Genomic DNA, 13,498 nt, shown 5'->3' with positions numbered 1-13,498 from the left:
ACAAAAGAAGACTGGACTGCCAGCTGGAAAAAAAAAAAAAAAAAAAAAAAAAAAAGGACATCTTCACTGTATTCAACCCTCATCCCATTTTCAGAAGGGAACTACCTTTCACCTGATCAAATTTTCTCCTATGAGAAATGGCAAGGAAAACTACTGGTGATTGTGCAAAGTAAAACTTAGGTGAGGGTACCACCTGTATCAACTGTAAAAGTGTGATAAGCCCCTTTAAATGAATCTCTGCAATAGAATCTTTGCAGTTGGAAGGGACATTTAAAGGTCATAATGCATGTTTATGGAAAAAGAGTGATGTACTCAATCTTACTGTTTCTAATTGATTATTAAAATCTTAAATTTTAAATTAAATTGGATTTTAAAATTGTATTACAAAAATGAATGAAACGTTTGCATATTTTTGTCTCATCTTATAATGTATTGAATAGTTTTCCTGCAACCTCGTACCATTTTAAATCATTTGTTAAATTAAGAAGAAGAGATTAATTTAACAAAAATATTTAAGGTACTTCTGAAGAAGTTGAACACATAAAATTTCATGAGCAGTAGTGACTGGAGAAGTTAAACATATTGGAGTGCAGTAGTTTGCAGTAAGGACAGGGAGACTATTACAAGTGAACAGATACCATAAAACAGGGTTTTCTGCTTGTGTTGAATGACATGTGACCTTCTTGAGGCTTAAAAATGGACTCTTGTTAAGAAGCATCAAAAACGATAACGATAAATTTATTATATGTTTAAAGATTGAAGGTCTTGTTAGTTTAAGTTCTGTACTATTTGTATGCTGTCTCAGAAGTTTTTTCGACATTACTCTTTATTTTTGATCTTTTTCAGGCAGTCCTGCTAGGTTTACATTCAGAAAATCACAGGGAAAACAAAATTAGAAGGCACTCATGATGTCTTTACCATTCTATCAAAGACACCATGACCATTATGACCGTGCGTATCGCCATAAAGCACTGCAGTCAACTGTAAGCCAGTACCAAAAGGAAACAAAGAGCAAATCTGCTGTCTATGCTCAAGGATCTGCAGCTTATGCCAGGGGATCTGCAGCCTACCGCCATGCTTCTGCAGCAGACTTCAGCCTCGAGTCTTCAGCAGCATATAGCCATGGCTCTTCAGCCCACAACCTTGAGTCAGCAGCCTACAGCTATGGATCTACAGCCTATGATCACGCTGCTGTGCAAAGTAAGAGATCTGCTGCCTACAGTCTTGACTCTGAAGCCCTCAGCAAGAGCTCTGCTGCCTATAGTCATGGATCTGAATCAATCAACAAGCTGGCTGCAGCCTACCGCCTGGGGTCAGAGACCTACGGTCTTGGGTAAGCCTAAAAGTAAATCTGTCTTTGAAACAGTATTTTAGAACAAAAATGTGTTACCATATCCCATTGGTAAAGCAAAACTCTCAAGCTCTTCAATACAAATAAGCTCTGTGATGTGGTTTAAATATATCTTCCAGACTTAGTGTTTTCTTTTCTCTTTGAGGCTGTGAAGCACTTTGGTCAGCTAGTTTGCTGGACTAACTTGTGTGATATCTGGCATGAAAACAGCGCTGTTATGGCTGAATGATGACAAATATGAGCTCCATATGCATTCTCTAAGCTGGGTGGGCATGAGTTCCCAAAATTGTTCTGCCATATTAAGACTGCTGAAGCTAATATTCGGTGCTGAGAGAACTTCTGGATTGAGGCTGGATCTTATTTGGCCATGATGGAGCACTAAAAGAACTTGGGGCTGTTTGCATGAGTTGAGCTGACGTGTTCATATATCATTAACACTTCTGCCTTAGCACAGTATTTTTATTTTTGTGCTGAGTGAGTCAAGAAATTGAAATTTTCACAGTGAAAATTAGTTGAGAGATACTACTTTCAAAGAGTACTATGTAACTGTTTATTTTGCATTAGAATAGCTATGCTTAGCTGCTGTTATTTTAGTTTAATTAAGACCATAAATAATGCTCAAGCAATTACTTTAGCATAATATTTTAGATAGCATGGCCTCGTGTTATATGTATATATCTCAGAAGTTGGGGAAGCATTAAAGTAAGATTAGAGCAGCTGTTAGCAATAAAGAAAGCAATCAACAAATTATAGAGAAAACATCTGCTCTCCATTATATTAATATAAAATTTAGAGCATTATTAGCAGAACCAATTGAGAGTTGTTCACCAGAAACTTGAATTTTGAAAACAGAATATTCTCCAAGGATTTTGGATAAATATGAATTCTGACCAAAAGTGCTGAGGGAAAGACTACCTGTACCACAGTAAATAATGCCTCATGATTACAGCCTTCACTTGTCTTTCAGGAAGTTCAGGGTCAAGATTCCATTTGCCAGAGTTTGTTCAGGAAATTGAACCTCAGGCAGTTAGAGCCCAGATGAATGACTTGGCAGTCTTGGGCTGGACAATATCCAGTCTTTCCTGTTGAAACAATTTCACTTGTATAAATAATTAACTACTCTGTGAAGTAGCAAGAAAGACTCATTTATAATCTGCTGATAAAGGGATGCAGACTGGAGATGGTGGGACTGAGGTTTTTGTTCCTAGAGAATCAGGTAGGGGAAAGTATCCCAAGTTGTTCCTGCCCTGCAGTGACGCAGCTGTGCCTACTTGTTGCTGCTAACCCTAGCCCAAAGCTTTGCTATTTTCATGGAAAACTTTTAATATTCCAATACATGGAAGCATTACCTGAAGTTACAGAAAATGATCGTAAAAACAAAATCTGCCAAGTCCCATTGATTCAGTGATTGAGGATTTTAGATACTTATTCTGTAATGCGAATCTCCTTGCCAAGAAGAGCTCTAATTGTTTGATGTACTGAAACTATACTAAGAGAGCTTGGAATGTTTCTAGGTTTCCTAGGTGCTTTGTCTGACATAATAGCTTTTGTTTTGAAACAGTATATTTGGTGCTACTTTTGTAAGCTGCTCTGTAGCATAAGAGTTGCCAACAGATCTCATGTACTGTCCTGCCAATCAGAGATGAGAATGTCTCAGCTGTAATGCCTCTCTGTGATACTGTCTTTGTACCAGACGTATGGGAAACTCAGTGCTGCTCTGGGAAACAATAACTTCAGATATTAGAGTTAGAAACTTAAACTGCTCTTGCACAAAACTTAACACATGGGAAAATATGTTTCTGAGTGGTAATATTTAAGGTAACTTTATGGTTAATGTGGCTTCAATTTTGGTATTTATTTGGCTTCTGTAGCAACTTCTTGGTGGACATTTTGGTGCAATTTTCAAGATGTACAAGTGGTGCTGATTTAAAGTAATTCTTCCCAAGTTCATGCTGTCTTTCCATGAAAGCTCAAAACATGTTCAAGGGATAGTTTGGAGACAAGAAGTGTTACTAAAATAATCTGAGCACATCACTTTTTGATTTCATACTTATAAAAGGAATAGTATAATGATGGTGGGGTTGTTCAAGAAGTCTTCAAACACTTTCAATTTTCAAAATGATAAAGTGCTCTGAATCAAGGTGCTGCATCTAAACTAGAGCCCTTGGTGGTTACTGGAAGCCTGAATACACACAAATCCAAATCCAGATAAAACTGTTCAAATAATTGTTGATTCTTGGCTGTCATTTGATTTAACATTTAGATTTATGTGTAGTGGTTTTGTTGATGTATAGTTCTGTGAATAAACCTTTCTAAGCCCACGAGGAAAACAGACCATTCAAATACTGAGCTTAAATTCAGGCCACCTCTTATTTTTACTGAAAGTTGTTTCTGTTAAGTTTTACTATTCCTGCAAAATGTGAGTCTCATCCATTTCTATAACCACTCACAGAAAAGAGTGTCCATAAAGAGGTGAGGCTGATGCACAGTTGATGCTGTGTGGGGAATTTATCATGGGAAAGCAGTGGTGAAGGACACAGGGCTGAGTAACATGCAAGATTTTGATCTGATCCCAGTTCTCTGAGTGGAAAGTGCCCAGAGCACTGACAACGTAAAGGAACTACAGCTCCTTCAAAATGATAGGCTGTCTGTTCATTGCATTTCAAGTTTTTTCAAACAGTGACAGCTTGGAGAAGCAAGAGGAGAAAAATGAAAGCTAGCGAAACTAAGAACAAGTGCGGAGGGATGTTTTTAACTCTGCTGGTTACCATTTGCCAAAGCTATAAAATGCTGGGCTCGTAAAACAAACAGAGTTTCATCAAGCAAAGGTTGCCATGTCACATCTCGCCCTCTCTACCAGCTTGGAGCCACCCCTGCCCTGCGCTGCTCCTCTTGCCTCTGCAGGGCTGTGAGGCTCTGATTATTTTTCTTTTCTGTCACTTCTTTATTTATTTAGTAAGCTCAATATTTTGCCTTTGCTCAAATTTTTGTTGCTTTTATGTATGTCCTTTTTGTGGCTGGCAGCATCAAGTGAAGACAGTTGTGTCATAGAGTTGCTTTCTGACCCCAAATGGGCTTGCTTGGAGAGAAAATGTAAGTTAATGGTGTGGCTCAGGTGTTTGTATTGATTTGTAGTTAAGGAGAAATAGCAAAGAAGACAGGGACATAATTCAGGTGAACGAAGCAAGGAGAGGAGAGGCATCTTACTGACTTGCAATTAATTAGAGTGCCAGATAGTAATGCTGTTCTGAGCAATAACGTAACCAGGAGCAGCAGAGGCCTGAGTAAATATTTTAAGAAACATGAGAAGGCTGTGAATTTGACCTCCCTGCTGGCACTGCTCGTCCTTCAGTTTATTATAGGTGAGGGTTAAGGAGAAGGCTTCCAAACGCCACAGCGGAGCACGGAAATCATTTTAATGTAGCCTGCTACATGGAAACAATTCCCCTTTAAAGCATTAGTTGTGGAATCCCTGTTAGGGAACAGCATGATTATTGCCAGCAGTATTGCTTGGTCCCTTGACAAATCCATCAGCAACTTCAAGTGAGCGTAGTCATCACAGTGTGCTTCTCATCTTATCTTTAGAAGCTGGATTGAAAGAGCTTTCTTGTGAAATGCCTATATATATATATATATTCTTGTGGTTTGTCAATCCACTCTCTCCTCTTCATAGCGAATCAGTTCAAACATTACATGCTAGAAAATAAGTAGCTGTAGCAGATGGGCCTGAGAAATGCCTCTTGGCTAGTGGAGCTCCTATGGTACAGCTATGGTATGCACCAACAGCATCTCTGCCTGCTGGCAGAATAAAGTCAGAGTCATTAGAAAAGCATCCTAAGGACAAGATAATTTTCTAGTGGTGCTGATGAGCTTACAGATGCCTTTCATGCTGTGGAAGAATAACTGCGAAGTAGGGTGTTGTGGCCCACTACTAGGATACATCTATCAGGCCCAGGCTTTCTTTGTGCAGGATGGGAAACCTGTCTCTTCAGGCACAGGGACAAGGGCAGTGCCAACATACTGAAGTCTGTTTATATATTGAAGAAGATATAAATGAGAATACATATGAGAATATGGCATCAGAACGCAACCTCTTCTGGGGAGTCTCATAGGCTCTGCAGAGTAACATTGCTCTGTCGGGCTATATGGAATGCTAATAGTTTTTTAATATCTGTACAGGATGATACCTGTGCTTTAGCATTTATAACCATCCAGCTCCTCATTCCATACATTCAGTGACTCTACTGTGAAACTGAGAAAATGCTGATGTTGATATTTTAACACGCTGAAACCATCAAGAAAGGAGGACTTGGGTCACCAACCTTGATAAAGTACCACAGATAGCATCTGACCTGGAAAAAGTACATGTGTGCTAGCTGGGTAGATCAAGTGAGGCAGAAAGCTGTTAAAAGGTCATGGTACTGTTCCTCCCTGTGAAATCAGAGAGCTCTGATATCCTGCTCCTTCTCCTCTGGGGAGATTCTGTTCCACATATCAGGTAAAAGGTTGGAACACTTTAAAATAAAGGCCAAGATTTTAGAAACCAGTTCAAGAAAGCAGAGTCCCCCCTTAGGCTACCTAAATAGTGGTTAATAATGGTGGGCAGGGTTTGGTTTTGTATTGCACAGGAAGAAACAGTAATAACAAAAAAGAAAAACATGGGAATACACCTCATGGTAGCAGTAATGACCGATTTGTTTTCACATGCAGAATCCATCTGAATAATAATTTCTGCTCTTATCCACATAGCTCACCCTGAATAGATGCAAGTGATAGGAGGGTTTGGAAAGGAGAAATGTTTTCTTTCACTTCAAATTTATTCATCTCAGCTTTTGCACTCCAATTCTGAAAAAGGTTTTGGAGTTGCTCTGGGTACTCCTGAAAGCACCAGCTGGGTGCTATGGTGTGGATACAAGGCAATTAGAAGATTAGGAACAGCTGTGGCAACAAATGAGAACAAAGTAGGAAGCATGCTCTGTCAGTGCGTTAATCCAAGGTATTCTTGTAGCTGGAATACTGGGTGCAGTTTCTATTATCCTGCCCCAAGAAGTACAGTCTGAAACTAGGAAAGGACTGGAGATTGATGGGGGGGGGGGGGGTAGGGGGGTAGAAGGAGGATATTCTCTGGCTAGAGAAGCTAAGGGACTGGGGCTCTTGTCTTAAGAAGGAGTCAAATGTAGGCATGTAAGAATGTATATCGTAGTGAAAGATATGTAGAAAATGAACAAGGAACTTTTTTTTTTTTTCCCCTGGTATTCTTCAACAATTAAGCACAAAGTACATTATAGTGTCATTAACTTAAAACAGGTTCAAAAGAAAGTGCTCTTTGCCTGATATAAATCAGCTGTAAACCTATTTCTGTAGTAGTGATGCAGCTTCTTACTTGTCTTCCTGCTTGAAATCAGAAAGATTTTTCTAGGGATCTATTTCTCTATATAAACTTTTCAGAAAAATCAGCTTTAGACTATTGCTAGAGTGGAGAATTGGTCTAAAAGCATCCTTGTCATCAATCAGTGTAATGCTTCTCAGGGGGATATTGCTTAGTCCAGGTTGTGTTTTTGGAAGAGCAGATGACTGCAGTAAATTGTTTGCTTTTGTGTCAGAAAGCCTGAGTCCAATAAATGACGGGAGACCCTACATGTTCAGTTCACAGATGTCACCTGTGGCTTTGATAGCAAAGTGTTCTGAGCCCCAGCATAGTACCAATGGGCAGCCCTCGCTCTTAGAAACAGCACAGACTCCCACTGCAGCTGCCCCTTTGAACTGAAGAAGAGTGGGGAAGTTGTCTAGGAAGGTGCTTTCCTGATTCTCATCACATACACACTAGGTGTGTTTTCACTGCGACAGCCAAAGTAATCAGGTGGCTACAGCAAAAGGTGCCTTGATCACATAGACACATAGCTTAGAAAACTGCAGTGAGTGGGAATCTGTCTATGTGTAGTATTTTTATCCTATTCCTCATAACTCTGCAGAAGACCTAATTTTATCCCACTTTTTCAGTCTGTGGTGAAGATGTCTGACATTAATCTGAAGGGCTTAGAAGAAATTTTCATTAATGCCAGCTGTAGAAGGCATAAATTATGAAGGTGAGGTATTCAGATTCAGCCTCTTGCAGTGTTTGATTTAAAAAGAGAAAAAGAAAGAACAGTCTAGAGGAATTTTCTCCTTTTTGAATAATTTTGGAGAGTAACAAGTGAAAGAACAATGCGTAAAGAAAACATCAACAAAGGCCTGGCAGAGGGTGATAGGACTTGCTATGTATGCCACCCATTCATTCCCTATATAGGTGCAGAATCTGGACCCAAACTGAAAATTAAACTGATGTGATAGCCAAATCCTGCTTTGGGAACAAGTAGGTTTGGATTTAACAGTACTCAAAACACAGTGTTGGACTTGATGGGTTGGACTTATGGGTCCCCTCCAGCTTGGGATATTCTATGACATTTTCACCACATTTTGTTTGCTTTTATGAAAACAGAAACTTCTTGACTTTTAAACTGAAGACCAAAAGACACCAACCTTATGTGATCTAGAAACAAAGCAAGGAGTTAAGTGGCCGCCTAGTGGGTTCAGCCTACAGCCCCGAGGCTGTCTGGTGGCTGAGTCACAATTCCAGGTTTACCCCGTTTTAAATTAGGACAAAAATAAAAGTCAGCTGCTAAGTAAAGGACAGATGTTCCTTATAGATCACAGTTCATTTACGAAAACTGATTAAACATTACTTTTGCTTTCTCTCACCATTTATTTGACAGAGTTGTCTCCATGCATTTCTGGTTGGCTGTCAGGTTGTACCACATCACTGCCAAACCCAGGATGGAAAGTTTTTTTTATTTATCTTCAGTCTTTTTATTTCTCTTCAGTCTTACATTATGCATGTGTTTTCTTCTCAGTATGTATGAGTTTTGGTTGTTATCCTTCTGTAAGCATGGTCTGGCTCTGGGCTGAGGAGCCTTGCTGAGAGATGGCATGCCTTAATTCTGCTCTTGTCTGTGTGCATCAGTAAGTTTGTGCCATGCAAGCAAACCTCCAGTTCAAAAGTTGCATGTGATTTCCATAGTGATGCTGAGATAGAGATGAATAGGCAATTCAGAGGTTTATAAAAGGCTGACAGCTTATGAGGATACTGTTGCTCTAATGCATAAATCTGACAGTGAAGGATTCTGTGTTGCATTTGGAGAGGAGGAAGGTATTTGGAGTGCAGTTAATACAATTTTTAGCCAAATAGGACTGCCTCAAATATGCTTCTCACTGCTCAGTAGTCCGCCCCTGATGGTGGGGAGCAGAAGTCTCTTTTGCTTTGCTTTTCATTCTTCCCACCCATTCATTCCCCATCTACCTGTGCTACGTGAAATGGCATTACTTCACTTATCTCTCTGCTTTCATTGCACTGGGGTGGTATGAGAGAGCACCACTGAAGGAAATTCCACTTTCTGAGCCCTATATTCTGCCCTATAATTTCTCTGGGGAATCCTAAAAGCATCGTTACTTTGGATATATTTGTCTACCAACAATATTTTTGTTGGAGACCAGACTCGAACTGAGAGCTGTGCGTTTTAGGAAAGTAGAAGTCATCAGTTCAGATATGATCTTCAGAATTACTTGGTGTTCTTAGCAACTAAAACTGCGTATATGAACTCACCAGTCCCAAACCAAGCAATGAAATGTGCATTGCCACCAGGTATGTTGTTTATTCTCTATATTTAGATTTAATATCAAGGGGCATCAGTGTTATATCTGTAATGATCTGCTTGTAAAAAGTGCATTTTGTTTTCTGCTTAGTAACTTCATTTTTAAAGACAATATTTTCTTGCTTTTCAAATGATAACAAAAATGAATTAATTTAATATTATGTTGGAATGTTTCTTAACAGCTTTTTTCCTGATTTTAACAGTATCATTTTTATTTCAGACTGAAAGATTCCAATCTAATGATCGAAGATCAGTCCTATAAAATGAGCCCCAAAGCAAAGAGAGCAAGACAGCATTTGGTATCTGAGGACAAAGAGAATGAAGCCATAGACTATTCAGTACCTATTTTCACAGGACGGTATGTGCACTTCTTCATTTCTTGACAACTTCCGATATTTTATTAATGAATTCTAAAAAAAACAAATCCTTTTTTTTTTTTCTTTTTTCTTTTTTTTTTTTTCCCCTTTCCTGGACCTTGAGGAGGTTGTTTGCACTTCACATGAATGTTAAAAAGATGTTAACTAACTGGCAGAAAGTCAGTCATGGGGCATCCAGAACCAGGACAAATGGATCCAGGTGTCTGGACTTTGTTTCAAACGTGTCACCAGGGACACTTTCTATGAAATTACGATATAATTATAACTCCACTTACTGGGAACTGGATGAGCATGCTGTCCACATTATTTAGCTTGTTCTGGTGGTTTAAAGGCTTGTAAACCAGTGTCCCGTCAATCATATTAACAATGAAACTATGTGCCAATGTTTTGTCCTGGCAGAGGGAAAACCTGGGACGAAACCAAGTAGTTTCTCAAATCCGTTATAATGATTCATGTAGATCTCACGTGTTGGTGGTATTTATTGCACAGCTACTACTGATGTAATATGTTTTACAGCAGCAGTGTCCTCAGCAAAGCTGAATGTGAACTTTGTGTGAAAGCCAGAACCAACACAAGCAAGGAAGCTCCCTTGTCCTTTTCAGGATATAGCATAATGATTCTGTTAGGAATATGTGATAGATCAAGTCTGGACATTTGTTCACATTGAGCCATACCAGGGTGGGGTGTGGAAAAAAGAAGTCTGATTTGAGGCCAGAAGAAAAGTTTCTTGCCCACCCGCAATTGAACAGAAGCCTTCCTCTAGCTTGTCTTTCTTCTGCCATGCATGTTTTTCATGGGATGTTTCCACACTGTTTCTGGGAGTTGGTACCCTGTGCCTGTTGCTTAGTCAGCACTTAGAACACAATGTCACCCCTGCTCTGTGGCCAGACTCATGCTTTTGTGTGATGCTGACTTCCACTTTGTCAGTGGGAGATGTTATTCTTTTGCCTTCTGAGCATTCTGCTTTTGTGATGAGGCCAGCAGTTCTGGTTTTTATTCATTCCTTTCAACCATCCTGGAATATTTTTTTACTTTCCCTTTATATGTTTCCATGTCAGATTCACTTCCCACCAACATTCAGAAGTGCCCACTGTTGCATTTTTCAAGTATTTCTCAGAGTTTCAGCTATATATATGCTGTGATAGAAATACATAAATGTGTCTCACATGAAGCTTACAGCAACATATTTTCAAGGCTTCTCACTGCCTATATACTTTACTCAGCTTTCACCATCTGTGTCCCATACCCTCAAATATTAATGTGCTTTCTTTTTATTTTGTCTGCAGTCTACAGAAGTAAAATTTATAGTGTTGGGCAACTGATGGCTCTGCTCCTGGATGGTGATCTTAGATTGTACATAGGCTCCTCTGATCTTAATAAAGCATGACTTTTCTTTTTTTATTTCACTTTTTTTGTACACTGAATATGATAGTATCTAATTCAGTGTGATAATGTGCAGTTTCATTTGCTTGTGTCTGTATGATACCTGCAGATACTAAGTTAAAAGATACTGACAGATTCTTGCACTGTACTATTTATCTTCTTACTATCATGGGAATCAATCTCACTTTTTGCACTTGGCAATTCCAAGTTGTCTGTGATTTTGTGCCACCGAAGTGGCTCAAATAGATTTTCTGCAATTACTTAAAAAACATAAAAAAGGCACGTGATGCCAACTCAACAGGGCATGAAATGTTTGGGATACTTTTTTAGGCTTTTTTTCTGTTGGCATCATGTCCATAAGCACATGCCATGGCTGTGGAAGTTGCATGCCACATTCCTGTCAGGTATTTATTTTTGTTTGAAAGATAGCAGCTGAATCATGTGCGTGTTATATGTCATTCCCAAATTCCCCTGTGAAATGGAAGTGTGGCTTCCCATGGGGAGATAGCTTTGACAAGGGATACTTCTTTACAAAGGTCAGCTCTATGTGCGTTCGTTGGTGCTGATGCCTGGGCTGGATGACCTTCAGCACTGCGTCACCCTTTCTGTGATTTGATTCTATTTCAGACCATCAGATTCTGCTGGAAAAAGAAATATATATCCCTCACGCAGATTATTCAGTTCGTACATCTTTTTCTGAAACACATAGCCTTATGCTTGCAAGTTAAAATTAGGGAGGGCTAGCCATTATTCCAGGTAATAACACTTGATGTACTGTTGTAGGTGCTAAAAATACTTGGTATGGGTTATGGGACTCTTTGCAGCCACTAACAAGTATAAGCCAAAGAACTGCAGATGGTACATACTCTGTAAATAGTAATTTGTATGTGTCGTTTGGAGTTTGATCTTGTTTCTGTTTGAAAATGATATTCTATTGAAACCCTTGAGACATGGCTGCAGAATCAATTCTTAAATGGTACTGACTGCTGCTTCTGATGCATTCATCCTTGCAGGAAGCATGTTTTTTCTTTGATCTGGGAAGATTACAGCAAGAAAAAAATGCTTAGCAAAACTAAATATTTAATACTGTTGATCAAAAACCTCTAGGGACCATTACTGTAGACAGCTAGGCTGGGTCCTGTATTAGGCTGAGGATTCATCAGCTCCCAGGAGGTGCTTTATTCCTTGAGGTTCATATTGTGAAGTTGCTGAGATCTTAATTGCTGTTATCAAGGAAGTAATGTCAGTTTGCCTTTGAAACAGAATGCCACTGATTTGTTAAAACTGAATATAGATAACTACATTCATATGCATTAAATCAGGCTTTCAAAATTGTCTTTAGAAATTTGTCATATCTCTGCTGCTCAGATAGTTCTGAGAAGAGCTGATGTGCTGGTGTGAAGAGAATCATCACACTGATACACTTAAGAATCACTGAAGTAGACAAACACAGAAAGGCAGAATTTGAACATGTGAGGGAAGTCAAAGCTCTAAGCTGTTAATAAAGCTGTTAGCCTCTTGACGATCTTTTATGAATAATTATTCTTACAGCATACTCCACTGCTTGACTGTATTGCTTCTCACTGAATTGACATTGTGCTCTTGATGTAAGGGGTTGGACAGTTAGTTATGGGCTTGAATCCAAATTTTCTTTAATGTTGAGATGTCCTATCAAATGCATAATGTTAGCAATCTTAGAGAAAACAGAAAATCATTTTAATATGTAGCAGAAGCATTTTATAATCAAACAGCAAGGCTGTGCTTGAGTGTATTCTGGAAATAAACAATGGCTTTTCTCTTTGTAGTGTTAACAAGAAAGCTTGTCCAGTACTCAAACAGAGCCTCTTTTCATTCTGCCATCTAATGTTCATAAAATCTGCATAAAATGGCTTGGGTTGGAAAGGACCTTAAAGATCATCCATTTCCCATCCTTCTGCCTTGAGGAGTTGGATCAGGCTGCCGAGGGTCCCATCCAGCCTGTTCTCAAGCCAGGGATGGGACATCCAAAGCTCTTCTGAGCAGCCTGTGCCAATGCCTCAGTGCTTTTTCTCCTGACATCTAAACTAAATCTCCTCTCTTTTGGTTTAAAGCCATTTCCCCTTGTCCTGTTGTTACCACTCCATGTAAAAGGTTGGTCTCCCTTAAAGTACTGGCAGGCCACAATGAAGTCTCCTCAGAGCCTTTCTTTCTTCAAGCTGAACAAGCCCAACTTGTTCAGCCTGTATTTGTAGCAGAGATGTTCCAGCCCCCTGACCTAAAGTAAATAAAATCAGCAGAAAGGTAGTAATGTTTCTCCTTAGGTCAAGGAACTCTCACTGTATATGTATTACTATAGAATCTATGATGTCCTGATGGTGTCCAAACACCATGACCCCAACAGTACTCCCATGTGTGCATCTGAAAATAGGATTGGAGCTGTTGGGAATACAAGTTCTTTGCATCTTAATTTGTAGAAATGTTTCAAGGAAATCCTTATTCATCTCCTTAAAAATGCTTGGAAGGTCAGTCATTCTGCAAACATTAAAGGATTGAATTTTTTATGAACAAAGAGAGCTTGTGTCATATATTCAGTGTTCTTCTATTAAAAATAAATTTAAAAAAGATCAGAAAGAAGAATATTGTTATACTGTTACAATTATCCTGTCCCCTTGATATTCTTAGTACTAATGCTATGCCTGTAAATCATTGACCCTTGAGCC

General features: G+C 39.1%; 1 protein-coding gene across 1 annotated transcript in view; it reads left to right on the top strand.

Moving 5' to 3' along the window:
• Nucleotides 1-905: 905 nt before the first annotated feature.
• Nucleotides 906-13,498, top strand: part of MYOM1 (myomesin 1) — a gene marked incomplete at both ends in the record, with an annotated part of 72,650 nt that continues 60,057 nt past the window's right edge. The window contains 2 exons of the mRNA XM_079533556.1: nt 906-1,333; nt 9,260-9,397. Coding sequence (XP_079389682.1) covers nt 906-1,333; nt 9,260-9,397 — 566 coding nt within the window. The remainder of the gene's footprint in view (nt 1,334-9,259; nt 9,398-13,498) is intronic.

Source organism: Tetrao urogallus (genome assembly GCF_951394365.1).
Source record: "Tetrao urogallus genome assembly, chromosome: 3".
NCBI lineage: Eukaryota > Metazoa > Chordata > Aves > Galliformes > Phasianidae > Tetrao > Tetrao urogallus.
The sequence above is the reverse complement of the archived record's forward strand: the minus strand, read 5'-3'. Positions and strand labels throughout refer to the sequence as shown.